This window comes from Talpa europaea (genome assembly GCF_964194135.1).
Source record: "Talpa europaea genome assembly, chromosome: 5".
NCBI classification, from domain to species: domain Eukaryota; kingdom Metazoa; phylum Chordata; class Mammalia; order Eulipotyphla; family Talpidae; genus Talpa; species Talpa europaea.
Genome location: NC_140071.1, coordinates 40,305,688 through 40,330,854, shown reverse-complemented (window position 1 = coordinate 40,330,854; position 25,167 = coordinate 40,305,688). Strand labels below are relative to the sequence as shown.

At 31.4% G+C, this 25,167-nt stretch overlaps 1 protein-coding gene across 3 annotated transcripts in view; it reads left to right on the top strand.

Moving 5' to 3' along the window:
- The window catches only part of RASA1 (RAS p21 protein activator 1), a gene marked incomplete at both ends in the record, with an annotated part of 88,959 nt that overhangs the window by 61,332 nt on the left and 2,460 nt on the right, over positions 1-25,167 (top strand). For 2 of the 3 annotated variants that reach the window (XM_084233984.1, XM_084233983.1), the window contains 14 exons: positions 2,034-2,154; positions 2,953-3,109; positions 9,177-9,264; positions 11,177-11,254; positions 12,920-13,077; positions 13,556-13,632; positions 14,889-15,061; positions 15,380-15,539; positions 16,528-16,670; positions 18,034-18,149; positions 18,876-18,962; positions 21,309-21,376; positions 22,860-22,948; positions 24,466-24,543. In XM_084233984.1, coding sequence (XP_084090110.1) covers positions 2,034-2,154; positions 2,953-3,109; positions 9,177-9,264; positions 11,177-11,254; positions 12,920-13,077; positions 13,556-13,632; positions 14,889-15,061; positions 15,380-15,539; positions 16,528-16,670; positions 18,034-18,149; positions 18,876-18,962; positions 21,309-21,376; positions 22,860-22,948; positions 24,466-24,543 — 1,593 coding nt within the window. The remainder of the gene's footprint in view (positions 1-2,033; positions 2,155-2,952; positions 3,110-9,176; positions 9,265-11,176; positions 11,255-12,919; positions 13,078-13,555; positions 13,633-14,888; positions 15,062-15,379; positions 15,540-16,527; positions 16,671-18,033; positions 18,150-18,875; positions 18,963-21,308; positions 21,377-22,859; positions 22,949-24,465; positions 24,544-25,167) is intronic. The other variant, XM_084233985.1, reaches the window with a different exon arrangement.

Here is a 25,167-nt window from a genome sequence, read left to right as displayed (position 1 = left end):
TCTTTTTCATACCTACTTGCATGATTAAATGCAGTACTTTTGATAACTTTGGCTCATAAATGTGGAGAATCCATAAATACAAACATCAAATAAATAATGCAGTGAATTTTTCTACATTTTCTTCCTACTCTTTCGATACAGATTACCTTCTGTTGTAATAAAATACCGCATGGTGATGTCTTTCCTGTTGAGTGACTGACTAGATGGCCATACCATATTTTCTTTTTATCTCTAAGAAATACGTTGTTCGTTCAGTAATTCTTGAGTTTGAGAAAATTCATCAAGAATATCAGCTGGAGCATTAGTCTGATATTTTCCTTATCAAAATCATTTTTATCACAGTAGATCAGGGTGCTGTTGTATATTTTCTTATATTCATCTTCTGATTCTTTTAGTAATTGTCAGACTCTGCTGTTAGAAACAGAAAATTAAGAGTTGGGAATTTCCAGCTGTGTTCAATGAAAGCAAATAAAAAGACAACAAAGATGGTGTTTTTACTTTTTTTGTAAGATGCTGCAATACTTGGCAACCTAGTAAGGAAACCAGTGGTGATGCAATAAGAGATGTTTATTTTCACTGTTGCATCATCCTTTAGGGTAAAGGTTGGCAAACTTTTATTATGAAAAAGCCAGAAAATAAATATTTCAAGTTTTGTGCACTATTTGGTCACTGTCTCAACTACTAAACTTTGCCTTTGTTAGTATAAAGGCAGCCACAAACAATATGAAAAGTAGTGAGTGTGATGATGTTCCAGTAAAACTTATGTCCATGAGCAGGCAGTGGGCAGGTTTGCCAGCCCCTGTTCTTTAGGATGCTTGGAAATAATTATTGAGTAATGATAAAATGTTTCCGAGGATGATGAAATAGACTGTTTCAAGACATAGGAAAAATATGATTCACAAAAATCCCACAACACATCACATATTTTTGTGTTTTTTTTTTAATAATTTTATTTTTATATTCCCCCATACAATTGCAAACGCCCCATTCTGACCCCAATCCTTCCCCTCCCGCCCACATCACATATTTTTGAAAAGATAAAATGTATCCACGAAATATCTAAGAAAACAAATATTAATCCTTGCAAATAGCTAGAATGGCTCAAAAAATAAACTAAAAACTACAGTTGAATTCAGTGAAACCTCATGGTAATATTGAAGACTGATGTATTTTGGGAAAAATCATTATGAAGACACTTTACACCTATATTCTTGATGATATGATTTTTTTGGTTGTTAATTGAAGAGATTTAGCATTCAAGACATATATTCCTAAAATCACAGTGTTCTTTAAAAATAATACAGTAAAAAATACAGGGTTATGGGAAAGCTGGTTAGGGCTGTAATACTCACATACTTCTTCAGTCACACATAAAAAACCTAATTAAAATGTAGCGTAGTTTTTGTATATGATAAACAGTTAAGAAATGCATAAATTCTGCAATAACTATTCACTTGAAAATACTGGCATTTTCTATTGAAGGTGGTCATTGGAAGGGTTGTGAGTACTGTGAAGTGGGAGGGTATCTAAAAGCAAGATGTTAAGGTGTGGATGGATGAGTATGGAACATAACACTAGGTGAGCTGATGTCTCTTAGATATTTGAGGTGTGTTCTGTATATTCCCATGTATCTCAGCTCAACTGGCTTCAGTTTTCTGCATTCAGCTAGTGTTTCTTGAAGACAAGAGTGTGCACAAGCAAACATGAATTTGGTTTGTGCTTAAACTGGCTTTTAATTATGTTTGGACAAATTCTTATTTTCAAGACAATGAATGCTATTTGCTGTAAAGCACAACACTTGTTTTTGAAAATAGATTATTCTATCTTGAAAAATGGTAAGAGAACCCTTTTGAGAATTTCTTGGGAAAGCAAAGGCTTTATGCATTACATACAAAATATGTATTACATTATTTTAGATTTTAGTATTTAAAAACATTTAATATCTAGACAGACAGTTTTTAATTGGCAGTTTAGTAGATTTTACTTCATTTCTATCAATTCATGAAATCATTTAAATATTTTTAAACCCTCAGGATCAAGAACAAGTACTCAATGATACAGTAGATGGCAAGGAAATCTATAATACAATTCGTCGTAAAACAAAGGATGCCTTTTATAAAAATATTGTTAAAAAAGGTTATCTTTTAAAAAAGGGTAAGTATTAATTTCAGTATTTTATCATTGACATTTAATTAGAAGCATTGTAAATATTGGGGATAAAACTCATTGAGATAATATTTAGTCAGTTTTGACATTAATTGACCCTTGTTTAGAGTTTTTAGCTAAGCAGCCTCTGAAATCTGGAATCTATATTTCCAAGTAGAGTTTTAGTACACATATGCTTCCAAGTATGTCTATATATCCTGACCTCAGTTCCAGTGCAAGGTATTTGATTGTTTGCCACTTCTCCATCCCATATTTTTAATTTTCTCTTTTTTTAAAAAAAGAAATTTAACACTTTGTTTCTGTTCCTTTTGTCCTTAATAAACTTTTTCTTTCTCTAAACAACAACAAAAAAAATTTAAGATAATGGTCACATTCATGATATTGATGTTTTTATTTTATAGATTTACTTCAGTTTGACATTAAGAAATGTTAGGGGGCCGGGGAGGGATGTGGTCAGTGGAAGAGTTTTTTCTTATGAGTGGAAAAGAATTACTCCTAAACAAGAATCTTAAAGATTTAATCATAATGAGCTCTCCAAAGATAAAGTCCGGATGTCCTTTCTTGTCATTTACTCCATAATTCATTTTAGCAAACTATATAATAAAAATCCTTTTCTGAAGATAAATTTTATATTTTGTCATTTTACAAGAATGGCTGTATTATTAAGGTTTGGAATAAAAATTGAAATATATTTAATTATTATTTTCAACATTGATTTTTATGATTTTAATATATGACTTCATAGTTCATTAATTTGCTAAAGTAAAAACACTTTTTTTTAAACAGGCAAAGGAAAACGATGGAAAAATTTGTATTTTATCTTAGAGGGCAGTGACGCTCAACTTATTTATTTTGAAAGTGAAAAGCGAGCTACAAAACCAAAAGGATTAATAGACCTCAGTGTATGTTCTGTGTATGTTGTTCATGATAGTCTTTTTGGCAGGTAAGAAATTTGTTTCCTATTTCTTTTTGGAATTGTTTTATTATAAAATATTGTATAGTTCAGATCATTTCAAAGTATAGCAAACCAATTAGAGCCATAAGATCATCTAAAATTTTCCCATTTACTACTAGGTTAATTTTTATATTTTATTTTAAAACTATTTTAACATATACAAAGGTTTTACCATTGCGGTATATAGAAATTGTTCGAATGACATTTCCTATAGTACTTATTCTTTATGTAACATGTTTCCTCCCTGCCCCTACTCCTAATTCTTTGAGTGACTTTGAGTCTTGTCATCTTTCTCCTGTTGTTTATTTTTTTCTTTTCACATTTTCCTTTATATCAGTGCATCTGTTAGTACTAGGTGCACTTAGTTGTGCTATTAACTTGAGGGGCATGTTCCTAAGGAATTTAACGTGAAGAAATAATTGTAATATAAAAACAATTGTTTAAGTGTTTAAGATTTGAAACTTATGTCTATTTATTGCAAAGTTTTAAAAAAATTAAATACAAATGTATAAGCTAATGCTAAATCCTGAACACTTGGCAAATCCAGCTAACATCTAGTTTTTTTGCTTAAGAACAGTGGTTTTTTACCTTTTACCATCCCTATTATCAATAATCCATTCCAGAATTTTTTATTGTCATCTTTATTACCTATTGGTAAGATTAATAAAACACATAGCAATTAAAACATAAGATTTTAACAACTTACTTTCCTGCTGCTAGATGGTGTTTCTATTAGGCAAATCTAGTTTTATCTTATCGAAGTTGTGTAAACATCAGGATTAATACTTGTAGTGTTACAGGGTAACCCCAATGTGAAATGGGTTGGCCTGACTCTGGTCCCTAACCTGTGCGCTTAAAAAGGACTTATAATGAGACTCAACTATGGGCACACACAAAAAGGGGTAATAAAGTGTTTATTTACAAAAAGGAGAAATGAAAAAATGAATTTCAGGGAGAGAGAGAAATTGGTGTATGTGTCTTGCCAGTTCCGCTGATCTGGAATCCCAATAGCACCCCGAAAGCTGATGAAAAACCAAGGCCCCACAATGCCCCCATGTCTGGTTATATACCAAGCCTGTCTGCTTAACTCCACTCTCAGTTTCCAGCAATTCTCCCTTTGGTGGTGATGACATTATGGGATTTGTAGTCCTTGCTGTCTTACATCTCTTTGATCTGGGGTGGTGGTGGGGGTGTCCATAAAACCTGTTGTGGAGTTTGTTCAGGACCTCTTTTCCCCTAGCAGTAGTGCACATACAACCATGTTGTTTCTTTTTTCCAAATTGTGTTAAGGACATACTAGTATTATGTTTAATGTTAACTGTCATTTTTAAAAAGTAATCAGACAGGTTTGGGGAAAGCTTAATTGAACAGAAAGTTTTCCTTACGGCAGTGCTTTTTGGCACCTTAGCTGGTGTTCTTATTCTGAATCACTAAAAGTGAACATAATATGAAGGATTTCATGAATTCATTTGACCTTGATATACCCTTTTCCCCCATTCGTGAACACTAACATCTCATTAAAAAAGTAAAAAAGTTTGGGTAAGAGGATTGCTAGATCTTTTTTTTTTCCTCCCTTAAAATATGGGAATCTTGGCTGTCGGGTGTGAGTGGAGCAGATTTCTGACTTTTCATTATTCTGCTCTGCCTTCCTCTTCTTCCTTCCTCCTCTTCCTTCCAAACCAACTTTTTTCTGATAGCAAAGCAGCAGACAGAACCAGAGAAGGAAGTGAGCATTCTTTCCTGTAATTATTGAAAATCTTGAGCGTGCACTATTAAATTACCTCTGAATTAGTCTCTAATCTTTGGTTACCTGAAGTGTAGTAAAGAAAGGGATTACCTTCACAAAGTGAGGCCATGGTGTTCCTAGCCCTGCTGGTAGAAATGATCTCACCCAAAGTTGGTGTACTCTGTGGGAGACTGCAATGAATGTTGGAAGATAACCACACTATTCACTGCCAAATGTAGATTATTAGTGCCATGAACAGTTGCAAGAGGGTAGAGATTTGGGAGGTAAGCTTATTAAAATAAGTAATGTGGGGGGAATAAAAAGGATTTTAAACTGAGTCTTGGGACGATGGATATAAATTCATTTAGAGCACATCTTCCCACTGTGCTATGAATAAGTTATAAGTGTCCCTTGAGAAACTAGAGGTTGTACATTTTTATTTATTAACACAAAAGTTAAATTGTTTTCATTATTGTAAAATTCATGAGTTCTTTAAAAATAGAAGTAATTTAGATTTTCTTCATTGTTACTTCTTTATGATTGATTTTATTAATGCATAGGTATTTATTTCTTCACCAAAAAGGATATTTGGTGATGAAAACTGGAAAGTTGATTAATTTTGTAAGATAGAAAATAACGGCTTTAAGGGAAAAAATTCAAGCCAATAATTAATAAGAAATTTAATAAGAAATAAATTTACTACACCCAGTAAATCTCTTCCTCCCAAAAGTATTTCATTTGCATTAAAGTTTATTGAATAAATCACTGGTGTTAAGCACATTGTGCTGGCACCATAACACTAAAAAACTGTAGGCTCCCAATGAAAGTTTCTTCTCTCATTCCCTCCTTGCTCATCTCCTCCTCGCATAAATTTGTTTCTACAAATCTACAGTATCTGGTTATACTTGGGAAGCTTGTTAGGAGATTGTGCAATTAATAGCTTAAAGCAGAATGCTTCATACAGAATTAGAAAGATGCTTGTTTTACCAGTCTGCATAGAAATTGCTAATTCTGAGGCTAAAAGGGAAAAGAAACAGAAGACGTACCACTTTCAATAGTATTAGATTGTGTTCAGGCACTATTAGTAAATTAGGTGAATTAGATCCAGGGATTACATTTTCATTGCAGACTGATGAATCTACAGATATGAGCTTAGATGTAAATTATCAATACTCAGAAGTAAATTACCAGTTACTCAAAGAAATACCAAAAGAATTCAAAACAGTAAATAAATCCTTTGAAATACAGATGATAGTATCTAATATTTAAGTTGATGATGATCAAGATAAGGAGTCCTTTATGTTCATGAGACTTCATAATAGGAATATTATCAAGAATGGATTCTTGAAAATAAGCAATGAGGAGAATCTCTTAATATGTAAAAGTTTCTTTCTAGACCTGCATTCTACATTAAATAATTTAAAATAGAGGTTCTAATAAAATCCAAGCTACTTCAGCTCCATGTGTTTTTTATGGGAGGATATGGGGTTAGATAGAATACCACTATACTGTTTGATACCAAAGTATATAAGCTGTCCCAACGAGTTTTAGTGAAATTTATGATATATAGAAAAGAACTTTTGGTGAATGATTTGCACCAGGTTTACTGAAGAATGGGTGAATTTCCTCGAAATTAGAAGTACAACGTAAGATATTAATGTGTTCTGACAGTTTATGAATTAAAGGCAGAAATTTAGCTTTGGAAAATGAGATTATAAATAATTCACTAATACTTATTGTAAACAATTTGTTTTACCATTATTTTGAAGTACTTTATCTGAATATGTGCAATTGGATTGAAAAGCTGTTTGCACGCTCAATGCTCAATGGAAAGGTGAATATTATGCTTGCCAATTACAAAAAGAACTGCTAAAGTTAAAGATCAGATCTTTGAAGTACAATTTGTATAAGTAATAATACCCAATGCTCTGAACTTTAATTTTAAGATGGAGACTAATGTGATGGTTAATGGCAGCCCTCTGCAATACATGGTGTGTTGCGTGCTCAATCCATGTCAAGGAATGTTGGGTAGTGCTGCTCATTTGGCTGTTTGCCTGCACCACCACATTAGTTGCACAGCTATCCAGTTTTCCAGTTTTTTCCTCAGCATTATTAGTCGGTCACTAAGAATTCATATTAAACTTCTGATTTTAATAGTGCTTTATCTTAAATATTAAGCTTTTCAGAAAAAACAGGTTAAAGATAGTTCAGTTACAGTTACTTACTGTGAATTTATTTGTAGTCATTTTTATACCTTTATCTTTTCATACCCTGAATCTTTCACTGTGGCACTGGTTTATCTTCACTTAGGAATGATGGTTTTCTGGTTGTTACATATTAGGTGGGCAGTTACTTTCTTCCAGCATTTTAAGCATTTTAAGCATTTTAAGCACTGTTTTCTGCCTTCCAACATTTTCTAATTATCTTACTTTTAAAGGTAATGTATCTTTTTTTTTTTTTAACAACCTGCTATAAACTTTTTCTAAATTTATCCTAATGTTTGTAGAGCTGCTTCAGTTTGAGACCTGACTCTTTTTCAGTATAGATATTTCTTGGTTAGGAAGTCATAGTGTTCTTCTGCCACATTCTCTTTCATCTTCTGGAATTCATTTTACAATTTGTATATTCATAGTGTTTGTCTTGTGTCTATTTTATACTTTTCTGGGTTTTTCTTTATATTTTCCTCTTTGTGCCTCAGGCTGGATTTTTTTTTTCTGATTTGTCTTTCACTTCACTTTTCTGTTCTTGCAGTTAAATACATTTGCTTTGAAGTCTTTATTACATTTTCCAATTTAAAATTTCCATTTGTTCATTTATTGATGTAATTATCAGGCAAAATTCTTTATTTTCCGTTTTCTTAAACATTTTAAATTTAGTTATTTTAAAGTTGTGTCTAACTTCAGCATCTGGATTATATGCAAGTCTTTCTCTGATTTTTTTTTTTTTTTTCCTTTTGGCTTTCATTCATTCTGATTCCTGTTGGATGTACAGGAAAGTTTGACTAAATGATATTGTATATAAAAATCTGTAAAAACTTTGGATAATGTTATTGCCTCCAGAAAAGATTGTTGTTATTTCTGCCAGATAGATTAGTGGTAGTTTATTTTTATTCCCTTAGGGATCTTATGGAGGTATTTGGTCAAGATTTTTTTAAAGACCTGGAAGAAATGAACACATTTCTGAATTTCCACCACTGTGAAGCTGTTATATGTCATCCTGATTAGCCTTTTTAACCTCTTACTGCTTTCTGCTTAGCATCTCATTTTTTTGCCCTACACTGTTTAGGAAATGGTACACACCTTGAAAAGCAAACATACTGAAAGGAAAATCTGTGAGGAATGTCAGACTCATCTCACTATGATCTTGACCATTCAAATCTTTGTTGCCTTGGTTACTCTCCAGTGACTTCAAATAGTCCTGTTTTGTCTACACTTTACTCAGCTAGGAAGAGTAGTCTGATACAAGCCACTTCCAGAAAAAGAAGTTTTCATTTTATATTTCTCATAATTTAATGCCCTTTTTAGAAAAGCATGAAAATATTTTTAATATTAAATAAATATAAAGCTTGACCTCCTAACACTAAAGTATAAGATACAATCTGGCTAAAACAAAAACAGAAATAACAATTACTAAGTTCCACAAACATGAAGGTCCTTACTAGGCATTTTAGAAACACTTTAAGTCCTTTTGGAAAAGACAGCTCATCTTCAAAATGATATAAAATCTTACCTAATATTTTACTTATGTGTCAAAAAATTATGCTACAGTGCAGTCTAAATAAGGAAGAGAAGAACTAATATTTTCCATACACCACGGTTAGGTCATTTAATCCTCAAGACAGTAGTATGAGCTTTTGATATTTACAATTTAATAGATGTAGAAATGGTCAGTTGTAAAGGATTTGGAAATAAATAAAATTATAGGGAAAATTAAAATTATATACAGTCTACTAATGAGACAATCCCTAAGAGCATTTGTAATTTTAAAAACTGTTGTCTTTTTCTAATGCATGTAATTTATATATCATTCTGAAACAATGACTTTAGTAACATTTGCTTTAAAACATGTTTAGATCAGCTATGTGCGATTCTAGCATTTGTACTTGAGTTTGTTACTATTTTTAGTGACTTTTAGTGTAGTTAAAATTTCACAATGAAAATTTTATAAAATTTCAGTAATCAAAAATTTTCAAATTCATGGCGCTAGTACAATGGCATATTAGAGAATTATGCTAATTTTATAAAAATTATATAATTATGTTGTAATTCTTAAAAAAAAATGTATACCATTTTTTTAACTTTCTGATAACTTTTTTGTTTTATTTTAAAGGCCAAACTGTTTCCAGATAGTAGTTCAGCACTTTAGTGAAGAGCATTACATCTTCTACTTTGCAGGAGAAACTCCAGAACAAGCAGAAGTAAGTTTAATTATTTCTTAAACTACTGTAAACTGTTACTTAACCCAAGTTTTCTTTCTGAATAGAAGAAAACTACTTACATTTAAGATAAAGTGTCCAAAAAGGGTACCTGATGTATAATCATCTTTTTAAGGAATGAGAAATTTCATGTGTAAAAATTTTTTGAAAGAAATGTACAGAAACGCAGTGAAGGCTTCTTAGGAATGAAAACTTCATTTTAAGTTGACCTTTGATAAAATACTCTGTGCTGTTGAATCCAGCTAAGAATGGATCATTTAAAATCCTTGTAGCAGAAAGTTTATAGATATTCACAGAATAATCAAAAGGTAAGCCAGCTAGTTTTGCTGATAAGCTTTGTTATTTTTCACTGTGGAACTCCATGTCTAAAATAGAAGTTCAGTCATCAAAAGGAAAAATATTTTAGGAAATTTCTATTTTCTTTAAGTCTAGATATGTCTACTTTCAGCACTAGCCATTGAACCTATATGCAATACTTTACTTAAATTTTTTATTTAATTTTCAAGTAATGCTGTGAAGAAATAATTTTTTAAAAATATTTTGATTTCTTTGAACCATATTATTTTTGGCATGTTTAGTGATATCTTTTAGAAATATGGCAACTGAAGTTGGTTAAGACATCAAAGAAAGTGACTTTGTTGGAAATAGAAGATAATTTGCCAACTCTGGATATAGGGCAGATTACTCTTAAAACTGTTCATGCTGGCATGGGCCTCTCAGTTACAAAAATATCCTAGACTCTAGAACAAGCTTGATGAATGAACCATTATGCTTTATGACTCATACTTGAATGTGATGTTTCAAGTCTGTGCAAAATATTTCAATTAAATATTCAGTATATAACACTTATAAACTTTGTGGATAGGTATCTAATATTTAGATGCAAAAACTAGGGCTCAAAGATTTTGGTAATTAAACAGTTTTTTTAAAACCTGAGTTAGGACACTCCTATCTTCTGGTTATTTTACCATGTTCCCTTTTTCTAAATGATGTATTACATACCTTGACTTTGCAGTATGTTTTTGCATACCTCCTTTAGTTATGTTAAATAGAACATTTTCTTACTGTACATATACTCTTTCCATGTTCTGTATTTCAGTATGTCCCTTAGGGTTAAACAAACAAACAAACAAAACCACTGGTGTTTCCAGTTTCTATTACTTTGGTGCCTGTGGGTCTCTGATTACTTCTATTTCTAAAAACTGTAGTAATTGATTTGGTCTTAATTTATTCCAAAGACACTCTTTAAATGTTGACAGAGTCCAGATTCATTGGCTTAGTCAATGAACTAAAGACATAATTGAATAAAGCAGTTGTACAGAGCCAAAGAAAATATTTAGATTTATCTTTGATAGAGTTGTTTTCTTCTTTTTCAAGAGCACTGCCTAGACACTTTAAAATTTAATTTGAATATTAGGCTGAAATATTTTTTAATCTAATGTTATATTTGAAAGGCTAAGTATCCCAGCTCCCCTTATACATTTCTGCATATATCACTGTCTAAGTATAGAGTGCTTGCTATGAAATCATTTGCTATTTTATCAGTTGGCTTTATAATCAGCCCTCCTTTCATAAAATATGTTGTTGAATTCTTCCCTATGGTGCCTCAAGTATCACTGCTGAACTATACTTAAATTTCATTTTGGCTATTTAATGGCCACTCCTTGAATACATAACATTAATTTAGAGATTCTATGGAAACAGAATTTTATACCCAATTATTATAGTCATTGTTTTATCTTACTGGGGCACAGATATATTAGAAGAGTAGTATGCTTGAGTATAAAAACAGTCTAGAGAAGGAAAGAAGTATTAAATTTGAACATAAAACAAATTGATCAGAAACTGAATATTGTATGGTGTATTTATTTCTTTGAAATAATATTTTTTGTAGGACTGGATGAAAGGTCTACAGGCATTTTGCAATTTACGGAAAAGTAGTCCAGGGACATCTAATAAACGCCTGCGTCAGGTGAAACTTAATTTTCTTTATCATGTTTTGCTCTATCATTTTACTCTTTATTTTTTATTTCTATCTGAACTGTTTGGGCAATGTTTCAAACACTTCAGCACTCTTAAGAGAGGGTACTCTTTTTCAGGCATTCTGAAGCCATTCTCCCACTTCTCTAGCATGAAAAAATACTTCTTTGTGAAGTTTTTTCTTTTTTAATACTTCTGTGTATTTATTCATAATGCCATCTTTTGAGTATATACCAAGGATTTTTTGCAACTGAAAATAACAATACCAAGCTAACAAAAATTATTCTGTTTGTTTTTCTTCAAAAAACTATTTTGGCCTGTTTCAAAACAGCACTAAAGGTATTTATTGAAAAGATCATGTGATTTAAAGAACTAATCCTAATATACTTTTAGGTTTTCATTTTGGTTGCTTTTGAAATCCATTACATAATTACTCTTAGGTAATCTTATTTGAAACTTTCAAATGTCTTACATGTTAATTTATGGAGAGTTAAAGTAGGTTGGGTTTCTCTTTGTTTAATGTAAAGTGAACTTCATACCCGCTATTTCTTTGAAATTTCTTTTTAGTTATCCCTAGATATTTGGAAAATGTTGGGTTTTAGAGTTCAAGGAAAAGTTTGGTGAAATATTTATTGACCAGCTGTATACTCTTGTTTTATTTATGGGAAGTTTCAGTTAAGCTTGTTGAATTTAATATGTTGATCTTTGAAAGTGCAAAAACACTTAATATTTGGATGAAAAGAAGTAAGATTCCTCATAACCAAAAACTGGCTTTTCCCCAAAAGGTATTTAATTACATGTAGTCGCAACATATTCTAATTCTTTGTAAGCTATGGAAAGTCAAATTAAATTTTTGAAGATGTGTCTTGTGTAAAACTTAGCCTGAAATTATCACTTGTGGATACATATGTGATCATAGCTAACATCCCTTGAGCCTTTTCTGTGTATCAGATATTCTGTTGTGTACTTTACACATATTATTTCTAATCTATATAACAAATTGCAGTATATACTTTATCCTAATTTACATCTCAGGTAAGTGAGGTTCAGAGAGGCTGACTTGTATGACTGTGGTAAAGTCCTAGGTGGTGAGTGAAAGAAGGGGACCTGATACTAAAAGGCGGATGGTCTGAATTTGGCATCTAAGTTGACAAATAATTTAGCTGTTTTGAATGTGTCTCCTTTTCTATAAAATTTCTGTTGAATCAGTTTTTGAAAAAATATTTTCTAGCTATTTTCTAATTCTGTAAAAAATTAAATCTTCCAGAAGAGCATTATATAACACATGGGATTTTGACTTGGGTGCTTGACAAGTTACTTACATCAATAAAGAATCCTTCTAACTCTTCTCTGAACCATTGTTTTATGATACATTTCATTGTTTCTGTGAGAGAATATAAAATGATTAACTTGTAAAACAAAACTGCATTTTTTTAAGTGGGAAGAATTATTTTAAATACTTCAATGTTGTACTTTTTGTGTCACATAAAAGGGAAAGTATAATTGAAGGCTGCATTTCTAAGAAGGGGGGAAAATAGGAAAATAAATCACTATTTAGTATTTTTATTTTATAATGCTTACATTTGTAACTTAATGTATAATTCTTGAAATCTAGGCTAACAATTTTTGTGCTTCCTTTGTTTTCTTTTTTTTTTAGGTTAGCAGTCTTGTTTTACATATTGAAGAAGCTCATAAGCTCCCAGTAAAACATTTTACTAACCCATATTGTAACATCTACCTGAATAGTGTCCAGGTAGCAAAAACTCATGCAAGGGAAGGTCAAAATCCTGTGTGGTCAGAGGAATTTGTTTTCGAGTAAGTCTTACCTTTGAGTTATAGTTTGGTAAAAGAAAATATTTTAATATATTTTCTTTTCTTTTTTTTTTTTTTTTTTTAGTCTCTATATATACGCTATCAGAACAAATTACCAAGTCCAGGCATTTTAAATAGTACATATATATGTAGGAACTATTTGTTCACCTTTGTTAGTGAAGTCTATGTCTTTGGTTTATCTTGTTAACTAATGTGAAATACCATTACTGAAAAATCAAAATCACACATACAAAATTTTGTAAAGGTGTCCATGATTTATTTGGGGTCATTAAAGATGGTAGGTAGAGTGCTAACTTGCTTATCTGTATTCCTGAATACCAAATAATAAAATGTTTTGCTTCTAGTTTTAAATTTAGCACATTCAGGTTGTTTAAAAGCAAAAATAGTTTGTTTGATATTAGAAATAAAGAGATTAGTTTGATGTGAGGATGTTTTGTTAATTCCTTTCTTGCTCCTTCAGTGATCTTCCTCCTGACATCAACAGATTTGAAATAACTCTTAGTAATAAAACAAAGAAAAGCAAAGATCCTGATATCTGTAAGTTGATACAAAAATTTCTTCTTTGACTAAAAGGGCATGTTTTATATGTTTAAAATTCATAATGAAATGTAGTTTAAAATAGAAATTAAAAAATATGATGGAAATACAAATAGTGTAATTTCTTTTTGTACTTGTGAAATTATTGTTGATCATTGAAATAGAAAAAAGACCAAAAATGGCTAGGTTGTACACTCTATAAACTTAAGCATTTAAGATTAAATTGTATATGTATTTACTCTTTCTTCCCCAATGAACAGGAAGAGTAAGAAAATGTAAGCATTGTCATCTTTCTGTGGTGTTTCCTCTCTTCCTTCTTTACTACTTTTTAGGATTTTTCTTTTTGCTTAAAAGTAAAGAAGGGATACTAGTATAACTTTTTTTTCTTTAAGCTAGAATATGCTTGTCACTTATAGTAAATGAACCCTCCCAATTTTTCTTGGCAGCTCACCTTTTCCAGCATGTTAAAAAAAAAAGTAAAATTTAGCAGTTCACAATAGCGTGAATTATGAATATTGTTTAAAGCCCGGCTATGTAAAAGAAGTGATGTTTTAACAGATAGATCAAAACCTGAGTATTTTCCTATAAAATGTTTATAATTACTATGTGCTTAACATTGTTTAGTGGTTCCCTGTTACTTTTAAAAAATCCAAACCCCTGGTAATGACACAGAAAGGCCCTTTCCTAATTACTCTTTCCCCACTTGTCCTCACTGTATAATCATTTTGATATCCTCCTCGCCACCCATACTGTCTTTTGTATATCTTTTAAATTACCCATTAATTTTAAAAGCACCCACCATACTTTCTTTTTGGTCTTCTCCTATATCTTTCTAGTTAGCTATACCTACAGATCGTGTTACAAGTCAGCTTAAGGGTTACCTGTTTGGAAGCTGAGTTAGATATTATTTCTCTGTATTCCAGTAGCACTAACTACTGTTACAGCATATGATACCATATCATAACTGATTTCTTGGCTAACTTGTGATTTCTTGGCTAAATTTAGCCTTCTTGGCTAAACTGTGATCTCCATGCAAGTGAGAGACCATACCTTAATCATGTCTACCAATCCCTGCCTATCAGAATCTCACAAATAGTACATATTCACTAAACGAATAAATGTTGCTTTTGTGATATCACCAAAACTTAATAAAACACTCAACACTGTACTGTACATGGATGTTGGGAAAATTTACTGGTGTGACTAATGATAGTGTCATCTTTAGACAGTGATCATTTGATGTTTTTCTATCATAGTATTTATGCGCTGCCAGTTGAGCCGGTTACAGAAAGGGCATGCCACAGATGAATGGTTTCTGCTCAGCTCCCATATACCATTAAAAGGTATTGAACCAGGATCTCTACGTGTTCGAGCACGATATTCTATGGAAAAAATCATGCCAGAAGAAGAGTACAGTGAATTTAAAGAGGTATTAAGTCATTTACCAGTCTAACCACTTTTGATGGCATTAATGAAAATATTAAATAAAAGATCCATTATGTTAAATATAGTAATTCCACAGCTTAGTAGCACACTGACAGAGAAAGTTGAAAATCCTTGCAATGGTATGATTTTAATCTAAAGAGACTATAGGTATGTAGGCTACAAACTCATTGCTTTTAATAAATATTCAATAGACCGTAAGTCCAGATATAAGAACATATAAAGAATATATTTCCTGTTAATTTTACCGAGAATGTTTACTGCTGTGTACTTTGAACACTTTCTTCCTTGATCTCCTGTTTAGCTTATACTGCAAAAGGAGCTTCATGTCGTCTATGCTTTATCACATGTTTGTGGACAGGACCGAACACTACTGGCTAGCATCCTACTGAAGATTTTTCTTCATGAAAAGCTTGAATCATTGTTGTTATGTACACTAAATGACAGAGAAATAAGCATGGAAGGTATAGTATGGATCAGTTAGAGTGGTACTTCTAAAAATTGGGCTAATAACCAGATTGTATGTATCAAGTGTAAATGGACTATTAGAATGTACAAAACCTTTAAATCATTTTGTAAGTTATTTTGTTTTCCTTCATTAAAAATTGGCGTTTGGAAAATCAGTTTTGTTTCTTCAGCCAGCTAATTATTTTGTTAAGGTAAGTTAGTATTAGAAACCACTATGTATGCATCAGTGGCTCATAATGCCTGATTATTAAGAATAGTTTGGCATACTTACCATGTTCTCTTGTTTATTTTCACTTTTTAATTCATTGTGTAGAAGTTGGATGTCGGCTTCATTTTATTTCTAGCTTCTATAGTACGTAGTTCCCAGGAAATAGAGCTGGACACAGCTTTGCCTGAATAAACTAGTCTCAGCAATTTGATTCAAAAACAGTGCTTGCTTCTGGGTTTCCCAAATAAGCTATAAAATCTAGAATTATTATCTCTTTATCACAGAAAATGTACAGTATATACATTAAAGAGAAAGTGGCAGTATGCTAAGATTGTCTTTTTTGGGGAATACTTGTTTACTGACCTAAAACGTACTCATAAAATCCTAAACTGTTTTATCCTGGTATTTTAAACTGATTTATACTGATATTGTATGTCATGTTCTTATTTGGAAATTACCTCATATTTTTAAAAACATGGAGTAGTGAACAACAAAGCTGAATTCTGACTTTAGTTTTATCACTGACTTGCTCTTTGTACTTGGACAAGTCATATAACCATTTATCCGATCATATTTGTGTTAATGCCCTCTCCTATTATTACAGATGTATTATTCATCATATAATAAACATTTCAGTACTACATGCAGATAAGCACATTTAGTGGATGTGAGGAAAATGGTTGAGAGAGAAATGAATTAAATGAATTTAATTTCCAATTTGGTTCACTTAAGTACAATCCTTTACAGATAATCTTTTAATATAAATATCTGTGCAGATGAAGCCACTACCCTATTTCGAGCTACAACACTTGCAAGCACCTTGATGGAGCAGTATATGAAAGCCACTGCTACACAATTTGTTCATCATGCTTTGAAAGACTCTATTTTAAAGATAATGGAAAGCAAGCAGTCTTGTGAGGTAAGAATTAAATGTAACTTTAGCAGTAGAATTAAATGTTACTTCATCAAAGTGCATATTGTATGATAATTTATAGCTAAATTACATTTTAAGAAAATTATATTAGTCTCTAGTATTACATACGTTTAGAAAAATGTTTTGCAAAACAGACTTAAAAAAGATGTACTTTATTTTTGTGTTAAAAACCTCAAATTGTATGAGAAAGTAATCAGAGTATCATTTCTCCTGCTGTACTAAAGATAAAAGTATTTGCTAGAGACACTTGTTGTCTGCTTAGTGCTCTGTGGCACTTTTTAGTATTTAGATTTTCCCTTGAAGGTTTTTGAGGAGGAGAAAGAAAGGTATAGACATTCCTCTTGAAAGCAAATCAAAACGTCCTTTTAGAAGTAATCATTAAGACTTTAGTGTAAATTCTTAACAAACCAGTAAGATAGAAAGAGTTTCACTTATATGGCTATTCTCTCATTTTGAAGGTAGAAGGAAGCTATTAAAAAGTTTTTAATGCAAAATTAGTAAGGAACTGCATTTGATAATATACATGGAGAGTCTTTTAATGTTAATTCTGCACTAAGTTGTTGGTTTTTACTAATCAACTTAAGAGGAAGAAATGGATGATTTCAGTGTTGAAAACTAGGCTAACACCATAGTTGGCCTACCTGTAAAGGATGATACAGTAATGCAGCAAGTCAGCAGCTGGGATGTTGGATCCCAGCTGGGGAATATAGATTTCTATAGACAGATCTACTCCAGTGATTCTAGACCAGGCCCCTAATTTCAATTCAAGGATGACTAGAAGTTTTGAGAGAGGTTCATGAGTATACTTAAGGCATTTGTTATTTTATTAGACCTTAATTAAGGCTTACTCTCATTCAGAAACATTTTTGTATTTAATAATTTCCCCCCTTAAATAAATAGAACTTATTGCAATAGTATGGTGATCTTTCTTCCCTTTTAAATGCCAGTATATTTGTGAGACTGTCGCTACTAAAGCTGGTATTTTGTTTCTAGTTGAAAATACTATAATATAAATACAAGTGATCCACTTTTGTGTGCCTATAAAAATCTGTGGTGAAGTGTGATAAATGAGTAGAAGAAAATGTTCATACTCGTATTAATCCCAAAGCAAATGAAAATAATTGAATAATCACTACTTGTTCTTCAACTGTGAGTTAACTGGCAATGAACAGTAAAGCTATCAAAAGGAGTTTCCTAGAGCAAACTACTCAAAAATTCCCCTTTATCCTTCCCCTGACCCCCAAAATACTTAGTGAAAAATGGAAAAATAGAGAACCTTGGAAAACAACTGTTTACTTATCGCGATCATTACCAAGATGCATTTATATTGATTTATTCCTTCTCTTAGTTAAGTCCATCAAAGTTAGAAAAAAATGAAGATGTGAACACTAATTTAGCACACCTATTGAACATACTTTCAGAGCTTGTGGAGAAAATATTCATGGCTTCAGAAATACTTCCACCGTAAGTGGTGAAATTTTAATTAACAAGAAATTATCTGCATTTTGAAAAATTTGTATTTGTAAAACATGTATAAGTTTTTCCACTGTCCTGATGTTATTATACTCTGACAAAGTTAGGGTTTTTAATTTACAAGATGAATTATGTTTAAAGATAACTTGAGGAAACCAGAGTGAATGAAATATTTACATTAAAATAAGTCATACTTTTTATATAGACCAGTGTGTCTTGTTTATATTTTACTTGGAGAATGAATAGAGGCTTGAAGTCTCAGATATGAGAAAATCATAAAAGACACATGTATCTAGCCTGTACTTGAGTATCTTGTCAAAATGTCTACCAGATAATTACTTGGTATTTCCTTATTCCCTCCAGTGGTAGAAGTTATTTTTAACTTAAGTCAAAATTTGCTCCCAGAATCTGTACTCATTAGTTCCTCTGTGTCCTCATTCTAATACTTCTTTCATACTTGCCATTAGTAGAGAAGTAGTCTAATATATATGGTAAGATATCTTCCAGAGTAGATGTAAATAATTAAGTGAATTGCTAATTAAAGTTTTCCTTTATCCTTTGCTAAATGTGTGTATGCTTTTATTTAGCTAAGTAATATTTTGGAGAAAGGACGATTGCATTAAAATGTGGTGTATTTAGTAAATTAAGCTTTGGGATGCAATGAGATAATTTTTTATATTTATTTTCTGTATTGAGATGATTGTCTTACTTTGGCAGGACACTGAGGTATATATATGGGTGTTTACAGAAATCTGTTCAGCACAAGTGGCCAACAAACACCACCATGAGAACAAGAGTAGTTAGGTAAGGTTCACCAATTCTTTTATTACATCATTGTATATCTCATGTATATCAAATGTATGACTGAAAATTTGCAGAATAACAGTATACAGTATATACAGTTCAAAACCTTTTCCTTTTATGTCATAGTCCTGCTGAATATTTTCTGAGTTCAGATGGCTCCTAATTTTAACTATGTTTTATGGAAGTTACCATGAGATACTTAGCTACCTTTTATATTTCATTTATGTCAATTAACTGTTTGGGGTTTTTTAAATCTTTTATAATGTTGTTAAAAGTTACATAACCAATCAAATCTACACATAACTTCATATAATCTTTGTACACATATACATACATATTTATAAATATAGAAAGAGGAGAAGGAGAGGAAAGAGAAATTGATTTGGTCTGTGCTAAAAGGGAAGATCAGTAATTGTTGAATAGTTTAGCTGTTAATTGATTTGTAACATAATCTTTAACTCTGGGCTGACCTCCGGTCAGGGCCTCTAATTTTGTCTGTTTCAGTGAGCTTGTTGTATAACAGTAATTGTGTTGGCAAGTCATAGAATTCTGTAGCTTATCCAAGGGGACTGTATTACCATGACTTTAACTTACTTTTCCAATGAAGAAACAGTTGTGTAGAGGTTAAACTGCCTACAGGCTTTTGTTAGGCATACACCACTCCATTGAAGGAAACTGGCAGTTTATTACAAAAGCACCAGAGAATATGGCAGTCTAATTATATGTGGACTATATACTTCTAGTCATGTTATAGACCTAAAAAAATTTGCTGCCCACTAAAGACACCTGTATCATATACTTAGTTTTGAAAATGTCGGTTAGTACTACCCCATCTAAATTTTGTACAGATAAATTCTCTTGTTAACGATATGACCTAATATTTAAGAATCATAGATTCTGTATTTCTTGGCTTTATAGCAAATGAAAGGAATATAAAAGAAAAGCTTATAATGTTTCAGCAAAGTTATGTGTGTGATAAAATTTAAACTGTAAACTGTAAGTTTCAGACAAGTGCAATTGGTAAGTATACAGTGAGAAATTCTGCTTTGTGGTTTATTTCACATTATAGGCTGTCTTACGGGGCATTTGTGCCTTCAGTGATGATTCCTGTCTCTAGTATGCTTTTAAATATATGTGAATCTACCTCTTTCTTAAATTTAAAATCATCTTTAAAGTCTCACAGGAAGATTTATACACTAAAATGTTTTATGGTTTAATGTTGCCAGATTAGATTTCATATTTAAGACATATTTAATGTTTATCATTTAATGTTTGACATATCAAATGTTTTTATCAAAAATTATGCAAGTCTTCATAAATTAAAAAATAAAATTTAAGACATGATGTATATAATTGTAATAAATGCTGTCTGAGAAGTTACATATTTTATAAGAATTCCAAAATTAGAAAAATTGGTGTATATTGGAAAATAAATCTGGGAAGACTGATGAGTCAATCAAAAAGAATAGAGACAGCGCAAATATTTTAATATCTAGAAGACATTTTATCATCAGTTTTGGGGATAATACTTCTTTTTACAAGAAGCAGATGGTCAGTTTTCTGTGTGTATTCCTCTTAAGAAGAAATTAAAGAAAATGGTCTACATGACAACGTATACTCTCTACCAGCAACTGAGAGACAGAGTAGGAGTAGTTATATAAGCTTACAGTTTTACATACTGCATTGTTCCCAGAGTAAGAAGAATAGGTAAAACTATATACGACAACTGTTATTAAACCATGTGCTTTTATAGAATTTTATTTTTGTTACTATTATTTTGTAATTGGAGAACTTTTTCAAACTTCGGAAAGAGTTTATTGCCAAAAAGCTTTTCAGCATTCTATTGTATACATTTTGATCTATCAAGAAATCCCTTTTTCTCAAACACAGTAAATTCCTGGTTTTATATAGATATATGAAAAGTTAAAGACAAAAGAGAAGTGAGAGAACAATCGTTTTAGGATCTTATAGGACCGTGTATCTGTACAAGGGTTATTGGCACTCCTATGCTATTTCAGAAATTCTTACTGATTCAAAATACACTGCTTCCCCAAAGTATGAAATTTACTACTTGCCTAGAATAAATAAATAGTAGCCAAGAAAGTAAATGCTATCAATACAACTTAAATCTTTCCAAAATAAATTTAAAATTCCAAGTTGGGGAAAAATGAATATGTTTAAGAAGGAATTATATACATCCTTAAAGTTACCTTAGCTTATCTTAAAGCTATATATTTGGTCTTCCTTAAATTAGTTCAAAGTTCATGGTTTTAATATTAAAACTGTTTATTACTTTAATAAGATATATGTGTTTTTCTTAAAAAAAATTTTTCCTCCCATTCTCAGTGGTTTTGTTTTTCTTCGACTTATCTGTCCTGCCATTCTGAATCCACGGATGTTTAATATCATCTCAGGTAATCAGCTTCTGTAAATTTTGAGACTGAAAAAAAAGTTTCATAGTATTTAGTAAGGATACTCATTTTTTTCTTTTAAATCTAATTCTTTTAATTCTCTAATTGTATGACTTGGTATAAAATACTCCAAAGACCCTTACTTTTCCCTCTTCCTTCCTTTTACTTCTTACCTTTTCAATCTAATATCTGAACCTCTGATGACATTAGATATACATTATTTTTTTTCCCATCCTTGTGTCTCAAATTCTTTGTACCAAATAACTTTTTCCAGTTTGCAACTTGGCATTTCAGTTTGTGAAAAAGCTTTCTGTGTTCTTTCAACACATGCTAAAATGTCCCTACCACTGTAAGCTGCATTTTAAGATCAAATTAAAATGAAAGCTACAACTACAATAATGCTTTGTGAAGATGATGAAAGTGGTCCTTTAGTGGTCTTGTTGTCAGTAATATGTTAATCAGCCACTTTAAACTCCAGTAAACTAGACTTGGTTTGCTTATTACCCATAACATCCATGATGGAATGACTTTCGGATGTTGTAGGTTTCTTTCAAAGAAAGAGTAAGAGTGTTATTTGTGACTGGGAATGTAATGATCCACTATTAAAGTAGAAATCTGAACCACTTTTAACTTGAAGCTCAAAGTTGTACTAAAAATATCTTGGAATATTTTAATTTTATATAGCCATGATATCTCTACCTATCTTCCATTATTATTTAAAATGGTCATATTTATGGGTCTACTAAGTATTGAGAGTCTAAAATTCTTTAAGGGAGATATGTTTATCTGAATGTTGGCTCTGAACCATTCACTGGGCATTACTAGGTGTAGTTTAGCAGTTCAAAGTTAAAAAAAGGTGTCTAGTTTAGCAGTTTAAAATTAAAAAAAGGTGTACTCTAATGTGTAAGTTTTTACTTTTAAATAATTACTTTTAAATAATTTTAGGGTGTTTACAAGGAAATGTCTCCTAATTTTTTAAATATTTTAAATGGCTTATTAAATTGCATGTTTTTTCTCCTCGTGATAAAGCAGAGGTCTCAAACTTTTTTTATTAAGCTTTTTAAAGTGAATTATTTGCTGTTATTAGAGATTGGGGAAAATGAATTGCAAATTGTTAGACTGAGTGTTGACATTAGCTTTGTGGATTGTCTCTGAGGGTGTGTGGAGTCAGTCTCTGTAGCAGTAAAGTAAAGCTTTGTGGGTATTTTACAAGATTATCAGCCAGTTGGAAATTGCTAGGTCTTGTGTGTACCCTCTTCAGAAAACTAGAATGCTGACAAATGTACTCACCATTCCCCCCCACCCCTTGATGCAAGTTCTTTTGAATTATATAGGTCATACATTCCAAAATACATTGAATTCATCTGAATGGAAGAATGTTAGTGTTTCTGACAGTAAAGAAACACCTATAGTACTAAATACAAAGATTTATCTGGAATTGCCTTTGGAGTTGTTATGATTAGCTGTGTCCAATTTTTTTTTATAGATTCCCCATCTCCTATTGCTGCAAGAACACTGATATTAGTGGCTAAGTCTGTGCAGAACTTAGCAAATCTTGTGGAATTTGGAGCTAAGGTAAAAACATTTTGGTACTTTAAAATGTTATTTAGGAGTGAAGCTTTGACATGATGAAACTATAAAAATAGTGTAAATAAATTTTCAACATTTAATACCATGTAAGGAAAATTTATATTTTTGTTGGTGTGTTCACATTTTTTAAAAGTTCTATTTCAATTTTACATGTAAATAGTGGAATTTTTAAAATCACCATTTACCGTTTATGGAGAACTGTTATTTCAGTTTCTATTATGCTTAAGTTCCACCAGTAAACACTTTGAAATGTATTCCAATCTATTTTATAATAATTTCACAATAAACATCCAGCATAAGTATTAAAACGCAGATGACTTTTTTAAATGTCCATAGGTGATCCCACAATCAAAGAACAATGATTTTAATATTCTAGTAGGATCATATTATATCATTTACTTTTGTTAATATGTAGCAAATTTCTCGCCATAACTGAAAATACACAGCTGTTTTCTTAATGATATAGTATGCCATTTTTGTAAATGTTATGTAGTCCTCAGATGGTTTCTAATTTATCAGTGTCACAAAATAGTAGTTATGTAAGTGTTCTTATATATATTTCCTTTGAAACTTGTTTCCTTAATAAATTTTGGAGTAAAAGTGGCACAGAATATTTAAAAAAAAAAGACTTCTTGGGCCTCCCCGGTGGCACAGCAGTTGAGCGCTGGGTTGCGAAGCTGCCTGCAGCCTCTGCAGCGCCAGTTTGATCCCCTGCCACCGGGCAAGGGTTCCACATGGCACACAGACCTCTCCTGCCGCCTTGCTGCTCCCCTCAGCAGTGTACCTCGTCAGTCTGCCTACTCTGTTCCCTGCTCTGGCTCTGTTGAATCCTCTCACCCTCCTGCAATTCTGACTGTACCCAGTGCTTGTATAAATAAATAAATCTTTATATATATAAAAAGACTTCTTGCTACCAGCATATTATTTGTATTTCATTATTTTCAGAGAGACTAATGATTTTTCATGATCATTCTTTGTAATTGACTGTTGCTGTCCTTACTTGGATCTTACTGATTTTAATAGAGTTTGCATTAATACTTTGCTGTTTTACAACATATTTTTCAGTAGATGTGATTTTAGTATGAAGAGTAACTTATATGTATGACTTAGCTTTTGAATTTTTTTATTGTAGTCCTTACCAGCATTATAAATTCTACATTCTCTGCTAAATTTTAACCTTGTTTGTCTTGGTGCTCGGTAAATAAGTCTCTCAGTAATTTTTATGAATGAATTATATATTACATATAAGCAACTTGTGTCTGTTAGATTTTGTGTTCTGATTTGTTTCCATCTAGAATTTCTACTTTATGAAAAAAATACAGCTATTAGCTTGTATTTGAACAACAGTACTGTCACTGGATGATTAACTTCTTGTGAACACATACTGCTGATGGACATGGTTAGGCTTATTAAGAAATCTTGCTTATATGTATGGTTTTGTTGTAGATCAGACAATGTTTGGTTTTAATGCATGTACTAAGCTAAAGTTTTTATATTTTTAGGAACCCTATATGGAAGGTGTAAATCCATTCATCAAAAGTAACAAACATCGTATGATCATGTTTTTAGATGAACTTGGGGTATGTATATTATTTTTCAAGAACTATGAGAACAATAGTATAGCTGAGCGTTAACTCATTTAATCCATACTTTCAGATTTTCTATATAGAACTTAAAAAAAAACCCAATAGCTGTTTATTTTTGTCTACCTTTCCAGATAAATTATTTCATCTGATTATGGTTTTAACCATTGATTCTTACACTAAAAGGTTTGAAGCCGGCATACACTCTACGTTGGCTTTTGATTCCCTGTTTCAATTTTTAGTTTCTGGGTTGTTTTTCATCATCCTCTTAACTGTTCCATCTTAACACCTGTGACATTCTGTCACTGTCCTTTGGGATTGTGAATAACCTTTTTTACCTACAGTTCTGATTAGGTTAAATGAGTATATATGAACTGGAGAATGAGCATTCTTATGGCTTTTCTTGCACTAAAATACATGGATTTGGTGTTATATTTATTTTAATGGGATTACCTATATTTCTTATTTGGGACTTCAATAAATTGGTGATAAGGTTTTTAAAAGTAATTTGTAAGACACTGGATTTCTTAGTAAAGTCAAACTACTCAGGACTGCCTCTGGGACCCTAGTTTGCAACCTTAGGTATAAAAACTAGTGTTAAGTAATTATAGCATATCTCCA